The sequence below is a fragment of the Calidris pugnax genome, unplaced genomic scaffold (genome assembly GCF_001431845.1).
Source record: "Calidris pugnax isolate Ruff unplaced genomic scaffold, ASM143184v1 scaffold188, whole genome shotgun sequence".
Taxonomy (NCBI): Eukaryota; Metazoa; Chordata; class Aves; order Charadriiformes; family Scolopacidae; genus Calidris; species Calidris pugnax.
The window spans coordinates 564,329-577,270 of NW_015091257.1; the positions used below are offsets into that span (position 1 = coordinate 564,329).

The following is a 12,942-nucleotide window of genomic DNA, read 5'->3' on the forward strand; positions in this document are numbered from 1 at the left end:
TACATCAAAAAAAAAATGCAACTCCCCTAGATCCACTTTCTCAGCTAAAGATTCCCAAATCCAGTGTCCATCATGTTGCTGGTGCTCTATACCCCATCTCCCACCAACGTGCAGAAACTCATCTGAAGATTTTGTTGAGATGAACCTGTGATCTGTTCTGTTGCTATTCAGTCCCACAAAAAAACCCACCCTTCAATCTCATAAGAGTGTCACACACCAGTTTATCTTCTGCTTTGAATAAAGGGAAACAAATAGAAATGCTTTCAATTCATTCCTTATGGAACCAGAATATATTCAACAGCTTCCAACAAAGCAGAGAACATAACCTGAACAAGTTCTGACAGTAAAGCTGCGCTCCAGAGCGGGAACTGACTTAGATTCTCCAAGGCAAGTGTCCTACCCCACAGCTGATGAGACAAAGCCAGAGAGTGGCTCTTGTCTCCCTATTTAAAGCAAGCCAGGAAGCCCTTCCTCAAGACTCCACATCAACGTCAATATTGCATCCTTCAGCACCTCTGAGGCCACGATGGTCTCACAACAGAGAGTCAACGCCAACGTCAACCCAGGCCCAGCAGTTATTAGTACTACTTTACGAGGTTTCATGGTTTCTAAGTTTGCAGGGAGGAACTCAACTAAACACTAAGGACTCCAGCGACCTGCAGGTGGACAGTTCTCCAATGAAATGAAGCTGTTATGGCCTTAGATTAGGACCCCCACACTAAACCAAACATTTAAAGTCTGTCCTATTACCTTCACCTAGCATGGCTTTCTTTGCCTTAAGCAAAGATGTGCAGACACTTCTTCCCTTTTAAACAGGAAAATCAGAGCAGCTTTTTTCATCATCTTTGAAATATATGTATTAATATTAATACATATGTATTAATGTATTTATAGCCTTTTCTTTCTGTGGCTCTCCTCTGCCTTTCATGGAAAGCAATACAGGCAGGATCTCAAATTCAATCTCTCTCCCCAGTCTATCAAAAGTAGGGCAGCAAAACCTCCAAGAGCACCTGAAAATGACAAAAGGCTGCAGATTCTACACAGGTCCTGGTCATCACCACTCACCAACTACTCAGATTTGAGAAAAGCCAACAAGTGAATTCCTAAGCGTGTAAGATTTTTGTTATTAAAAAAGCCCACTTTTACTAATAACATACACTTTAACTCAGAAGTCACAGTACTAGTAGACTGCAATTTGCATTGAAGGGCTCTCTCCCTCTCACACAGCCACAGGTTTGAACCCCTCATTAAAGCATGCCCATCTTGCCCTGCAAGGTGACTCCTCCATCCTTTTCTTTGCTGCTGTTAGAACAGACACACCAATAGGTAGCTACCAGTACCTTCACAAAAACACTAGACGTGCACCATCTTCTCTTTTAAGTCATCCTCAGATACTGCTAATGTAACAGCACTCTACTACATTCTCACTTTTGATTAAAAACTTTAATTTTTTTTCTATTTCTGTAAGTGTCAATACACTAGCCAGTTTCCATACCTTAACTCGTAGCTCCTTCATAGGAGGAGGCAGCAGAAGACCTCTAATCTGAGTTACTATAGGACCTTCTACTCCGGGAACAATAATCGTGTCTCCTTCTTTTAGGCGTCCATTAATCAAAATAACATCTATGGTAGTGCCCATGCCTGGCAGTGCTTTAACCTGGATGAAAGGGGGGAAAGAAGTTACTCCTTATTTAAGTATTTCAAACACACCTTTTTTACTAGAAGGAAGGGGGGAACTTTCTAGATGAATTTGAAAGAACAGCTGCTGAATTACCTCCATGACTTGAGCTCTCAGCTCCTGACACTCGGCCAGCCTCTTGGTCAGCATAGTTTGTGTGAGCTCAACAAGAAGAGCTATCAGACTTCCCATGCCATCCCCTGTGTGAGCAGAGGTAGGTACCAGAGAAACAAAAGTGCGGGGATCCTTATTCTCATAAAACAAGGCAGCGTTCAAACCCTGGAATCAGATCAATAGTTACACAGGGAAAAACATATATATGCATCAGTATTAACAATAACATTCAGCCTCAATCAATTACTATTGCGTTTTTAAAATCCCATTTTTTTTAAAAAGCCCATTGCTACTGACATTAAGCTACGGAACACGAAGCCTCAAGCCCCTCTTGGAAGCAGGATGGGATAACTCTGCAAAGCTAATTGCCACATCTAGCTTCTAGACAGCATTCCACAGCGCCAACAGCAGTTCCCAGAACTGATGTGATTCCTGCCCTGCCAGCATCCAAGGGAACAGGAGACAGATAGGATTCTCTCGGGCAATTCCCAAAGAGAGAAAGAATAGGACAGAACACTTCATCTGCTCTTCACCACTCCACTGACCACACACAGCAATTAGCTGCTACTTTTCTCCAAACTAGCACTCTAAGGATAGAGCAGCTAAAAGAGATTAATTTAACAATAACAAAGTTCAGTTTATGAGAGGTAAACAGCAATGTGTCAGAAGGGATGAGACAATTTTCTTCATATTTCAAGTTGTTTTGGGTAAAGAAAAACAAAACCAAAGCCACCAGCCCCCCAAACCTTACCACCCACCCACCATCTTGACTATCACTTTTGTTAACCAAAGAACCCTGAATATTCCAGCCTACCTGTTTTGCAAATTCCACTATGATAGCTTTTGCACGTTCTTCAAATTCATCTTTTGTATTCTTTTTCTGCTTCTTTAAGGTGACAGCTACATCTGTATCTGGACTTTTTTTCCAGTCATACAACCTATCAATCTTGAAAATACAGTAATATGTCATCTTATGCAGCTTAATAAAGGGCGTCTTTATGCTTATGCCACATCATCCAAGAGAAATACTTTACCAGCGAACATAGCTAGCCATTTATTTGCTCCAGTAATCAAATTAAATCTTTTTATTTGCTGTAGCTGCTATATTTCTCTGTGTTTATGTATTTACCCAGTGTTGGACAGTATTTCACAATAGCAATATTATTTCAGGTTTAAAAAAATGCAAGCTATAGTAATCTAGGTTCATATGGGAGAAGTTTATATACCTTAATTACATCAAGTTTAAGGTAAAACATTAAGAAGAGACCCACATATAGCTTCACATACCCAAAAAGCTCAAAAACACTAAATGAAGGGTTGTGGGTTCTTTTGAAAAGAGACTGTACTAGTTTTACAAAGAACTTCTAAAATTGGTGAATTTGGACCTTTTCCCATGTTGCTACAGAGAACGGATCGCAAGGAGGTTGTTCAAAAGCCACAACTGCAGACTCCAGAATAGTTCCCCAAGTAAGTTTTCAAAGCCAGACAGACTTAGTCCAAGAAACTATTACATTTGCTGTACAAGTCAAAACTACATCTTTATAAAATGGATTATAACCTAGTGAAATGATAGAGCTATAACCTGGAATTTGAGAACTTTTGGCTATTTATGATCTCGGGCTCACTGTAGAGCTCACCATCTCTCTATCAAATAGTCTTTTTTAAAAACAGTTGTTTTCAGCAATGAGATAATGGCCTCCTCAGTTCCAACCACCTTAAATCTTAATGCTCTTTCCGTTTTTTAAAGTATGCAGCAATTTCTACACTGCACGAGTACCCTTCTGTAAGTTGTCAGCATGTCAGATAGCATCCAAACTCATTGGACACAAGTAAATTCCTTATTATAATTCATTAAGTAATGAACAAACATTTAAGTCATCACAGACAGCCAGTGTAATTTCTCATGTACAGGGTTTCTAAAAACAAGGCTGAAAATCACTGGCTTTCCTATTTAATAATGCAGAGCCTGAAGTACTTCCCACCAGTGATCAACATATTACTGTTCCATGGGCTTAAAAGCCAGCACTTGTCTTCGTGTCCAACTAACAAGTATCAGTAGCTAAAATGATGTAAGACTTTTCAACATGAAGCTTGTCTGTCCATTTTATCAGAAAATGCACACAAATCCATGTGAGTAGGTGCAAGACAGACCCACAGCCAAAGCACAACTTCCAGACGTGTGAACCAGATACGGAAGCTGCATAAGGTAAAGAAACTTATCAGGAAGGACTCCAAGAAGAACAAACAGATTGTTCTGCAAAACTCCTGTAAAGCCATTGGGGTATCAAGGACATGAAATATGCAACATAGAGGATCTAAGAACCACTGCTTCAGGTTTTACACAAACAATTCAAGTTCATGGAAGAAAAAAAACTTGGCAGATGTCAAATACGCTACCAGAGCAGAAAAGCACACTTACTGGAGTGAAAAGCTGTCTTACCTTGTTGAGAGCTACTATAAAGGGGCATTTCTTAGATTTCAACAGATTTATCGATTCAATTGTCTGGGGCTCCAAACCATGCATGATGTCAACTACGAGGATAGCGATATCACAAAGTGAGCTTCCTCTATTTCTTAGATTGCTGCGACATTAAAAGAGAAAAAAAAATATGAAAATCAGTCACGTAGCAACGGAACTTCAATGAAAACACCAAATACCACGTCAAACAACATTTGACCAACAAAAAGCTAAAACTGATTGTTATTTTTCCCTCAAATATAAACTGTGTCAAAAAATATTCAAATCACACTACGTAAATTCCATTTAACAAAATAGAGCATGTGTAAGCAAAAATAAGAAACTACTATTATCCCAAGGGTTTTCCTATCATTATATATTTTTAAAGGTTAAGATATGTTCTGATTTTTTTTTTTCTGAGTGAGAACTGAGAAGGTTACAGTGAAATACAGGAGTGCAAAACCTGAACAAGGTGTTTTAGTGTTTATGTAGTATTGTTTAATAAGATCATCGGGCATCTTTGGTGCCAAACAAAACCTGGCTAGAAGGCGAAGAGCTGTAAGTGGTATGATGCCAAGGAACTGATCAGAACATCACCAAGTGCCCCAAGACCTGGCGTTTCAGTGCTTGCAGAGGTTTATGTTTAACAGTGTCACATCAGAGTCTTAATCCTTCTCTTTGGGGAATTCACCCGAGCACTACCCTCGGTGAATACAGTTGTGCAGACCATGTTTTATACTTAAAAGTTGATTTAGTGGCTTGCCTGTGTGACACTGGCATTCCTAGACTGCATATGAGCTCTGCTAGGAATCACCTGACTTGTGCAACTCAGTTACCTTCACTGGGACACTATGAAATGGAGACTAGAATATAAGTTCTAATTTCTCATAGCAGAGTGCTTAGGTCACCTGAAATCCTCACCTTTTCTTCTCCAGCTACGTTCCTGCTTCCATCTTCCCACTTACATTAACTATTGAGTAGAGTTATTTACATGCTTTTTCAGATACTCATGGCTCAATTGTCACAAAGACAGAAAATTAAATCATAGGTCAGCAATTAACCAGATATAAAAAGGACTTTGTTAAAAATATATCCGGATGCTTTAGCCATCACTTCTGGGAAGTACTGCATTGTGAGAAAACATTACCTGAAAGACTCGTGTCCTGGAGTGTCGATTATCAGCATGCCTGGAATTTTTATGTTCTCTCTGTCAAACTAACATTCCAAAATATTAGCCATCTTGTAAAGATTACACAAGTAAAATAAAAAACCCCTAAGAGCTGGCAGCATTACTGACCGCCGTCACTTCAAAAACCCAGATAAATATTTTAAGAAACACCAGCAACTCCCATAAGTCAAATCGGTCAAAGCTCATTTCAATATACATTAAAAAAAGATGCTGGGCATTCCCCTAGGTATCAAGTGGCCATAAGCTCAGCTAAAATTTGTAAGACAAGGCAGAAAAAAAATAGGAAAAAAATAGGAAAAAGCAGTTCAAGCTAGTGAGATTTATCATCCCTGTCTTGATCATTTCCTCCTCGCCACTGACTTCAGATTTTTAATAGATTTAGTGAAACCTTGAAAAAAGCCACCACTACCAAGGTTTTTCAATCAGCTGCTGCTGCAAGCAAAATAGGATACAGTATCCAAAATAGGAAACAGTTACTATTTCTGCAACTCAATAAAATCAGGAAACACAGAACAGTTACTATTTCTGCAACTCAATAAAATTCATCACCAAGGAATTGGCCCAATTTCAACACACACAGTAAAAAGGTAAGTTTCAAAAGTCTCAATTTACAATCAAAACATCAACAAATAAGCAGTTTATGTGCAATGTGTACTGTCTACAACAGAGTATTAGTGTATTTTTCTGAAGAAGTGGCAATGCATTAGCTGAAACCAAATATACCAACTAAACTTAAAAATGAGACAGCCTCCCCTTTGGGGCAGAGAGGAGGGAAGGAATTTAAGAAAATCAACCCCAATATTAGATATGAGGGGAAAAAAACATCTGCTCTTGTCAGGAAACCTCACAAGGCCTCAACTAGCTTACATTTAATTATTTTTTTAAAAAACAGTGCTTTGAAGTGCTATAACTTACATTTTTCACCATCTTAGTTTGCTCATTAATAGCTTCAAGGGGAACGTTAGTTGCACCAATCTGCTGAGTGATACCACCAGCTTCACTGTCCTGCACATGAGTATGGCGGAGCTGAAGACAAAAAAAAAGACCAGAAATACTTGCATGTAAGAGACGAAAGTCATCTCTTTGAGTACACTTAATTCTTTGTTTTCAACCAAAAAATCTACATGCATAAACAAGATGTACAGGCAGCACCTTCACATTCCACATCTTACCTTATCTAAAATTTTGGTCTTGCCTGTGTCTACATGCCCCAGGACACAGATAACTGGTGCTCTAAGCTTTTCAGTGTTCGTATTTTTGCTGTTTTCAGCTCGTCGCTTCTACGGTAAAAGACACATAAAAATTGGTAAGTATAAACCACAAACCACAGCTCACCTCTATTACATATATAAAACATAGTTAACTGTGGGACTTAAATTTTCAAGGCAATTTAAGGTCTGCAATCCCTCTTTTGGCAAATCAAAACATTACAACAGCAAAGGGGGTTTTTGTTTGTTACTGGTTACAGTCTAGTAGGCTAAGTTATTATATCCAGTAACATGTAGGTTTGTTGATGGTACACTTTGAAGAAGGACATTAGCAGCCACAAGAAATGTTGAACAGTTTGGAAGTACATCTTTTAAAACTCTGAAATATCTATCTGTAAACAATAGTAGCCTCTTTCTCCAGGAGGGGAAGAGGTGGAGGGGAACAACACTGAAGTGCACGTTCTTTGTGATCAAGGGTCTTAATTAACCCAATTTTTGGGCCTGCCTAAATATTAGTCATGACACAGTCATCAATTTGACAACTATGGTTAAAAGGCCTTTCAATGAACTGAAGATGAAGTTGTTTCTTATACAACACGAGAGTCCAGCTGTTCAAATAGAGCTGTATCTTAGTACCTCAATTCTCCGCTTGGCTTTGTCATAAGCACGCTCTTCCTTAGTGCGGTCATCCTCAGAGTCGTACTCGGAATCAGAGCTAATTTCCTTGCTGAGCTTTTTTTCCATAGATTGTTTTCCAATCGCTTGGGAGTCTGCCTCTCTCTCATCTGAAGTCTTTTCATCCTCATCTTCGCTCCCTTCGCTGTCTTCAGATTCTTCACTTTCTTCTTCTTCTTCCTCGTCCTCATCTTCGTCTTCCTCTTCTTCCTCCACTTCATTTTGTTCTTTGACTTCAATGTGGACAGGTTTGCTCTCTGTCAAAAAAAATAAAATCAAAATCTAAAGTAAAAATTCTCTATTTAATTCACAGTTGTGGGAGAGAGGGCAAAAACATACTACTACAGAAGAGTGAGGACTGAGAGCAGGTTCCATTCAAGAAGCGACAGTCAAGATCATTTTTCAACTTTCAATATAAAAACAGCGTTTTGTGTTCAGAGCTGCTGACTTGTTTAGAATCTGTACAAGCAGAGTGAGTTTGGGGTGTGGGGAAGAATGATGTTATCGGCACACGCTTGAAATCATTTGTGCATATTCAGATAAAGTGATATTCTTTAAAGCTGTGTGCGCTTCATAAAGGAATGAATGTACTAACACATTTAAAGAGAACGCCAAAATGCTCCAAATTCACCTCAATATGGATTTGTGAATACTGATCAGGAATGTACATTTAAGCTGACGTAACAATTGGAAAAAATGGTCTCCTCTACCTCTTAACACCTCTTCTACACCTTAAGGTTTTCATAGACTGTTCAGAGAAGATCAATATTTGTCAGAGGAATTCTTCAATAAGCAAACAAGAACAACTCCCAAAAAGTAGTTTTCTTTCTTTGAAAGCTTCCCATTTATCATACTTTCGAAATCATACAAGACAAGCTAATAAACACACTTTAAAGCCACGCATTCTCTTCCTTACAGAGCTGCTCACTGCTCTTAGAGATTTGTTACTTTTCTTTGATACGCTGGAAGTCCCTCAGCTTAGTAATACGCTAAATCTAATTCCCAGGAACACACTTTTTCTGGATCACATTGGCAGGTCCTTCAAATACAAGCTGCAGGAAGTGGGATATGACATTCTCTCCCCAGGACATCAGCAACAGAGTGAAATAAGGCTTCCGAGAAGGTGAGCAGCCCCTAAATCCCAAGTAGAACAGTCTAGCGCCACAGGAACACACCTGGGCTGAAATAGAATCCATACTGCTATATATGCATGCACATAAAGAATTACACTTCAAAGGACATGTGCTGGAAGAATAGGGCTGAGCTAGTCAAAAATTACTTGACGAATAGTCTTTGATCTTAAGAAACAATGAAGACAGATAACGGAAGCGCTAAGAACAGTAATCAAATCCTATTCAGGAAGACTCGTAGCAATAAGACTTCCACCAGCACCACCACGTCCACAGCAGTAAGGTTTGCTCCACCACTGGAAGAAAACACCTGAGAAGTTATCCCTGCATTCTTGTGCAGCTCTGGCTTCCCCAGAAACACTGCTGTTGGCTGCAGACGGAATACGGGCTTTGGAATACACTTGCAGCTATGTGAATGTTCTGGCAATTCCTCCCTTTCTTCCACATCTGCCTCTCAAAAAAGCAGATAAAGAAAGCACTTAGAGCTTACTATAATGCACACACACTAAGCTTCACACCGTCTTAGCCCCAAACTTCTTTGAGAACTTGTCTCAAAGATACTCTCCTAGATGTTGCCAGATTTGTGTCGTGAAACTGTTAGGGCTTCGTAATGGTTACCAGAAGTACAGTATCAGGTAAAAACTTTCCCTAAACTCCCACAGGTGGTTTAAGCACATACTAAAAGGAGAGGATTTTTACTCCCATAAAAATGGACCAAAAAAACCCACCCCAACTGACTTATTTGAGGTGATAACTGCATATGTGAGTATTTCTAAAGGGTCTTCTTGAGAAGTATTTGTGCAGGTTCTGAAAGCTCTGCCTTTGAGAGGAGGATCTTGTATCTATTTCTTATCACACTTGCCCCACAATTTATCTAATGGGGCAGAGGGAGAATCCAAATACAACATTGTTTTCTACAACATCCAGGTTTCAGCTAGGATAGAGTTAATTTTCTTTCTACTAGCTGCTGTGTTTTGGATTTGGTATGAGAAGAATGTTGAGGAATGTTGATAACACGTTATTTTAGTTGTTGCTAGGCGATATTTACATTAGTCAAGGACTTTTTTTGGCTTCCTATAGAAGCTGAGAGGGAGCATAGACAGGACAAGCTGGCCAAAAAGGAATATTCCATACTGCAGACGTCATGCTCAGTCTATAAATGGGGGTTGGCCAGGGGTGGGCAGGGATCCAGGATCACTGCTCCAGACCAGGTGGGGACTGGCTGGGCAACCAATCCTCAGATGGCGAGGGCAACTTGTGTTGCATTACTTTATTTTGTATGTTCTTTTACCATTATTATGATTGTTATTTTCTCAACCCATGAGTTTGAGGTTTTACCCTTTCCCCTCCTTTTCTCCCTACCTTACTGGGTGGGGGAGTGCATTGGGAAGTGAGCAGCTGCAGTGGTCCTCGCTGCCAGCTGGAGTTAAACAACAATGTACAGAAACAAAGGACTCAGCACAAAGAAATCTCTTAATCAGAAAAAAAGCACCCATTTGGTATTTACATGCCCACCTTTCTCTCCATCTTCATCACTAACCATAGCTTCCCAGTCATCCAAACCCCCATCTTCCGTTTCTTCTTCTTCCTCCTTTTCTTCTGAAATGGAGAAATTCAACGTTAAAGGAAAAGAAAGAAACAGTCCAGCAACATACAACATTTTTAGATGCCCCTTCCTTTGACAAACTGACAACTGCAACTTACAAGGTTCCTGCTACCATAGTTCTACCAAATTATCTCTGTGTTCCCTAAACAAAATCACTGTACACTGAAGAAATAATCTTCAGTTCTCTCCACAAAATCTTACAGTGCTAGCACCTTTGCCTAGCAAAACATATTTTTGGAAGACACAGCTAAACTACTCATCTAGTTCCTGTCTGCATATCATGCAAGTGCCTGTAAAATGCATGCCACACAAACCTCTACAACAACCACCTTCCTTGAAAGGAGCTGCCCAATTAACACTTAGCCACGTGTAACAAAGTGGCAGAGAAGAAAACAAGTTAGTGTATTATTTTTAATTAGTGAGAAAATAACAAACTGTCTATAAAAGGAACTTTTTTAGGGCTCCACAGGTGACTTAACGTAATTATACCATGGATTCCAGAAGCATTAAATATATTCATTTCAGCAGGAATTCAGTCAGATTTATTAAGAGACTGCAGCTCTTAATAACAGACAGATGGAGAAATGCAAACTCTTAACCCTCACCAAAAGAGGCATTAACTAATATATATGTTGCAGCACGTGGAGTGTCATGAAATTTCAGCTCTTTGAAATGAAGTGTAAGCTCCAGACTGATAGAATATTAACTGGCAACTAATGTCCTACCAGTGAGCCCATCTCTTTCATGGTAATGGAATTGCTCTTTCAAGAGATAAGTCAAACTAGAATTAGAGTACACATTCAGCTTTGGTCTCAAAAAAGCTGGAAATTTTGTAAGTGTTTGTCTGACTTAAGAATAAGGGTACAGATTGAAACAGTTCATGCTGAGGAAGAAGTCCAGTACTATGTGATTTTGCCAAAACAAGTAATACTGTGTGTAGGCAAAAATGAGGGCAACAATCACTGGATATGCTAATACTCAGTTTGACAAGCTAACCCACATCCACTGCATCCAGCACTTGTGAAAGCAAAACATTTGGAATCAAGAATACAATCACTGAATATTGCAGCGTCAATGCTAGAAGCAGCATATTTGCCCCCTGTCCCCATCTAACCACTCACAAAACAGCCTTTTAGAAAGCAAATGAGAAGTCAAGGGAGCTAATCACAAGACACTGAATGCACTTATTTTAAATAGCTGCCTAAGCCAATTGAACACTGGAGTCCGCTCAGAATAAGGGACCTTTACAGTCTCATTCTGACACTCCACACCTTTTTATTCCATAAAATTCCATCAGTCCTTCCCTTAGGAAAATAAAAAAACCCTACCTCAAAAGAGGATGGCCACTTGGCCCCCATTCAACAGGGTATGATACCTACCAAGCAGTACTGTCACACAGCCTTATTATGGGTTTTAAGTTTATTAGCATTACTACTAACCTGGCTCTACTGGAAGAGGAATCTCTTCTTTTACTGGTGTTTCCAGTTCTACAGCATCTTCAGCTGGGGAAGTTACCTCCACACTTTCTGAAATTGCAAGAAAGCAAATTGTTTTGTTACATTATTCTAAAGCGCAAACCAACTTAGTTACACAAGCAGCTTCACGTTTAAGTTCTATTTTTAAGTTGTGCTTTTACACATACACCTTTTTTTACAAGCAAAGCTTTTCATACGAAATCTGAGTTTATTTAATACCAAGCTAACTGAACTCCCACTTACTGAGCTAAAACAAAAGTTAGAGCACGTGGCTTATTTGAAAAAACATTTGGCTTTCTAAGCAGTTAAACAGATTTATGTAACAGGTCAATTATTGGCTAAGGGGATTATCGTTGCTTTTGAATATTTAAAAATCCCTCATTTTCTTTAAAAGAGAAGAGAAAATGAAGTAATACTAATGAACTACTCATTCTTGCTCTACTGTTCCATATTAAAAAAAAATATTTAAAAATCTCTGATACATTTTGGATAAGCACTCTTCTCAATCCTTTACACACACTCCATAAGTGCTAAGTAGCCATTTTTTGTTATTTAGCTGGTTGGTTGTTTTTTTCCAGATTCAACATGTTTTGTTTTGTTTAAACTAAGGAATAGTCTTGAGAAAAGCCACAGCAATACGCCCACAGACAAACCACAAAGTACAAAACCAAAAAATTCTAACACACTATGTCTAACTAATACAATAAATTCTAAGTTTTGAAAAATGCAAACTCTCTGAACTACTCATGCCCTGAAAACTGGTTTTATACACAAGAAAACAAACAAATTGTCTCCAACTTAAAAAACTAGTCCCAGGATGAAAGGGGATTGTTCCATCAGCTCCAACTTAATTACAAGTCCTTATTACTTACACTACCTTGTATTTAACCTACGTATGCACACAAAGCATTCAACCCCACATTAGCAAAAGGCCTTTACATCCCGTACATCTCCAACATTAAGAAATTCTAAAGAAAATACCCAGGTTAGGGGGGAAAAAAAACCCAAAACAGCCAAGTAGACTGCAAAACAAAGGACTAAATGAGCAGTTTTCAAAACAGCTTTAGGACCCTAAGACATCAGCACTTGCACATGGGGACAGGGGTGTCAAAAGAACCTCAGAGGCACCCTGAAGTGCAATTACTTTAGGATTAGCTGATTTATTCCACAAACACCTCCAGAAATGTGACTAATATACTAAGCATTCCTATATGCAAACCACACCTTCTTTGTTTTCTGTCTGCTGCTGCTTCTTTTTCTTTTTGTCTTCATATATTGGCCTCTTCTTTGGCACAGAGTCTTTGGATGGCACTTCAACACCTAAAAAAAAAAGATTTGTTAGAAAGAAAATCCAGGTGATTAATTACTAACCATAAGCTTTGGTTTAAATGAGAACACGTTTTCCAGAA

General features: G+C 39.0%; 1 protein-coding gene across 1 annotated transcript in view; it reads right to left on the reverse strand.

Moving 5' to 3' along the window:
* The window catches only part of EIF5B (eukaryotic translation initiation factor 5B), a 37,725-nt gene that overhangs the window by 6,231 nt on the left and 18,552 nt on the right, over nucleotides 1–12,942 (reverse strand). Inside the window, exons 7-17 of the mRNA XM_014960234.1 lie at nucleotides 12,758–12,853; nucleotides 11,498–11,584; nucleotides 9,968–10,051; nucleotides 7,284–7,579; nucleotides 6,612–6,719; nucleotides 6,355–6,465; nucleotides 5,398–5,465; nucleotides 4,233–4,374; nucleotides 2,607–2,738; nucleotides 1,775–1,957; nucleotides 1,496–1,657 (exon numbers count right to left, since the gene is read on the reverse strand). Of these exons, the coding sequence (XP_014815720.1) occupies nucleotides 1,496–1,657; nucleotides 1,775–1,957; nucleotides 2,607–2,738; nucleotides 4,233–4,374; nucleotides 5,398–5,465; nucleotides 6,355–6,465; nucleotides 6,612–6,719; nucleotides 7,284–7,579; nucleotides 9,968–10,051; nucleotides 11,498–11,584; nucleotides 12,758–12,853 (1,469 nt within the window). The remainder of the gene's footprint in view (nucleotides 1–1,495; nucleotides 1,658–1,774; nucleotides 1,958–2,606; nucleotides 2,739–4,232; nucleotides 4,375–5,397; nucleotides 5,466–6,354; nucleotides 6,466–6,611; nucleotides 6,720–7,283; nucleotides 7,580–9,967; nucleotides 10,052–11,497; nucleotides 11,585–12,757; nucleotides 12,854–12,942) is intronic.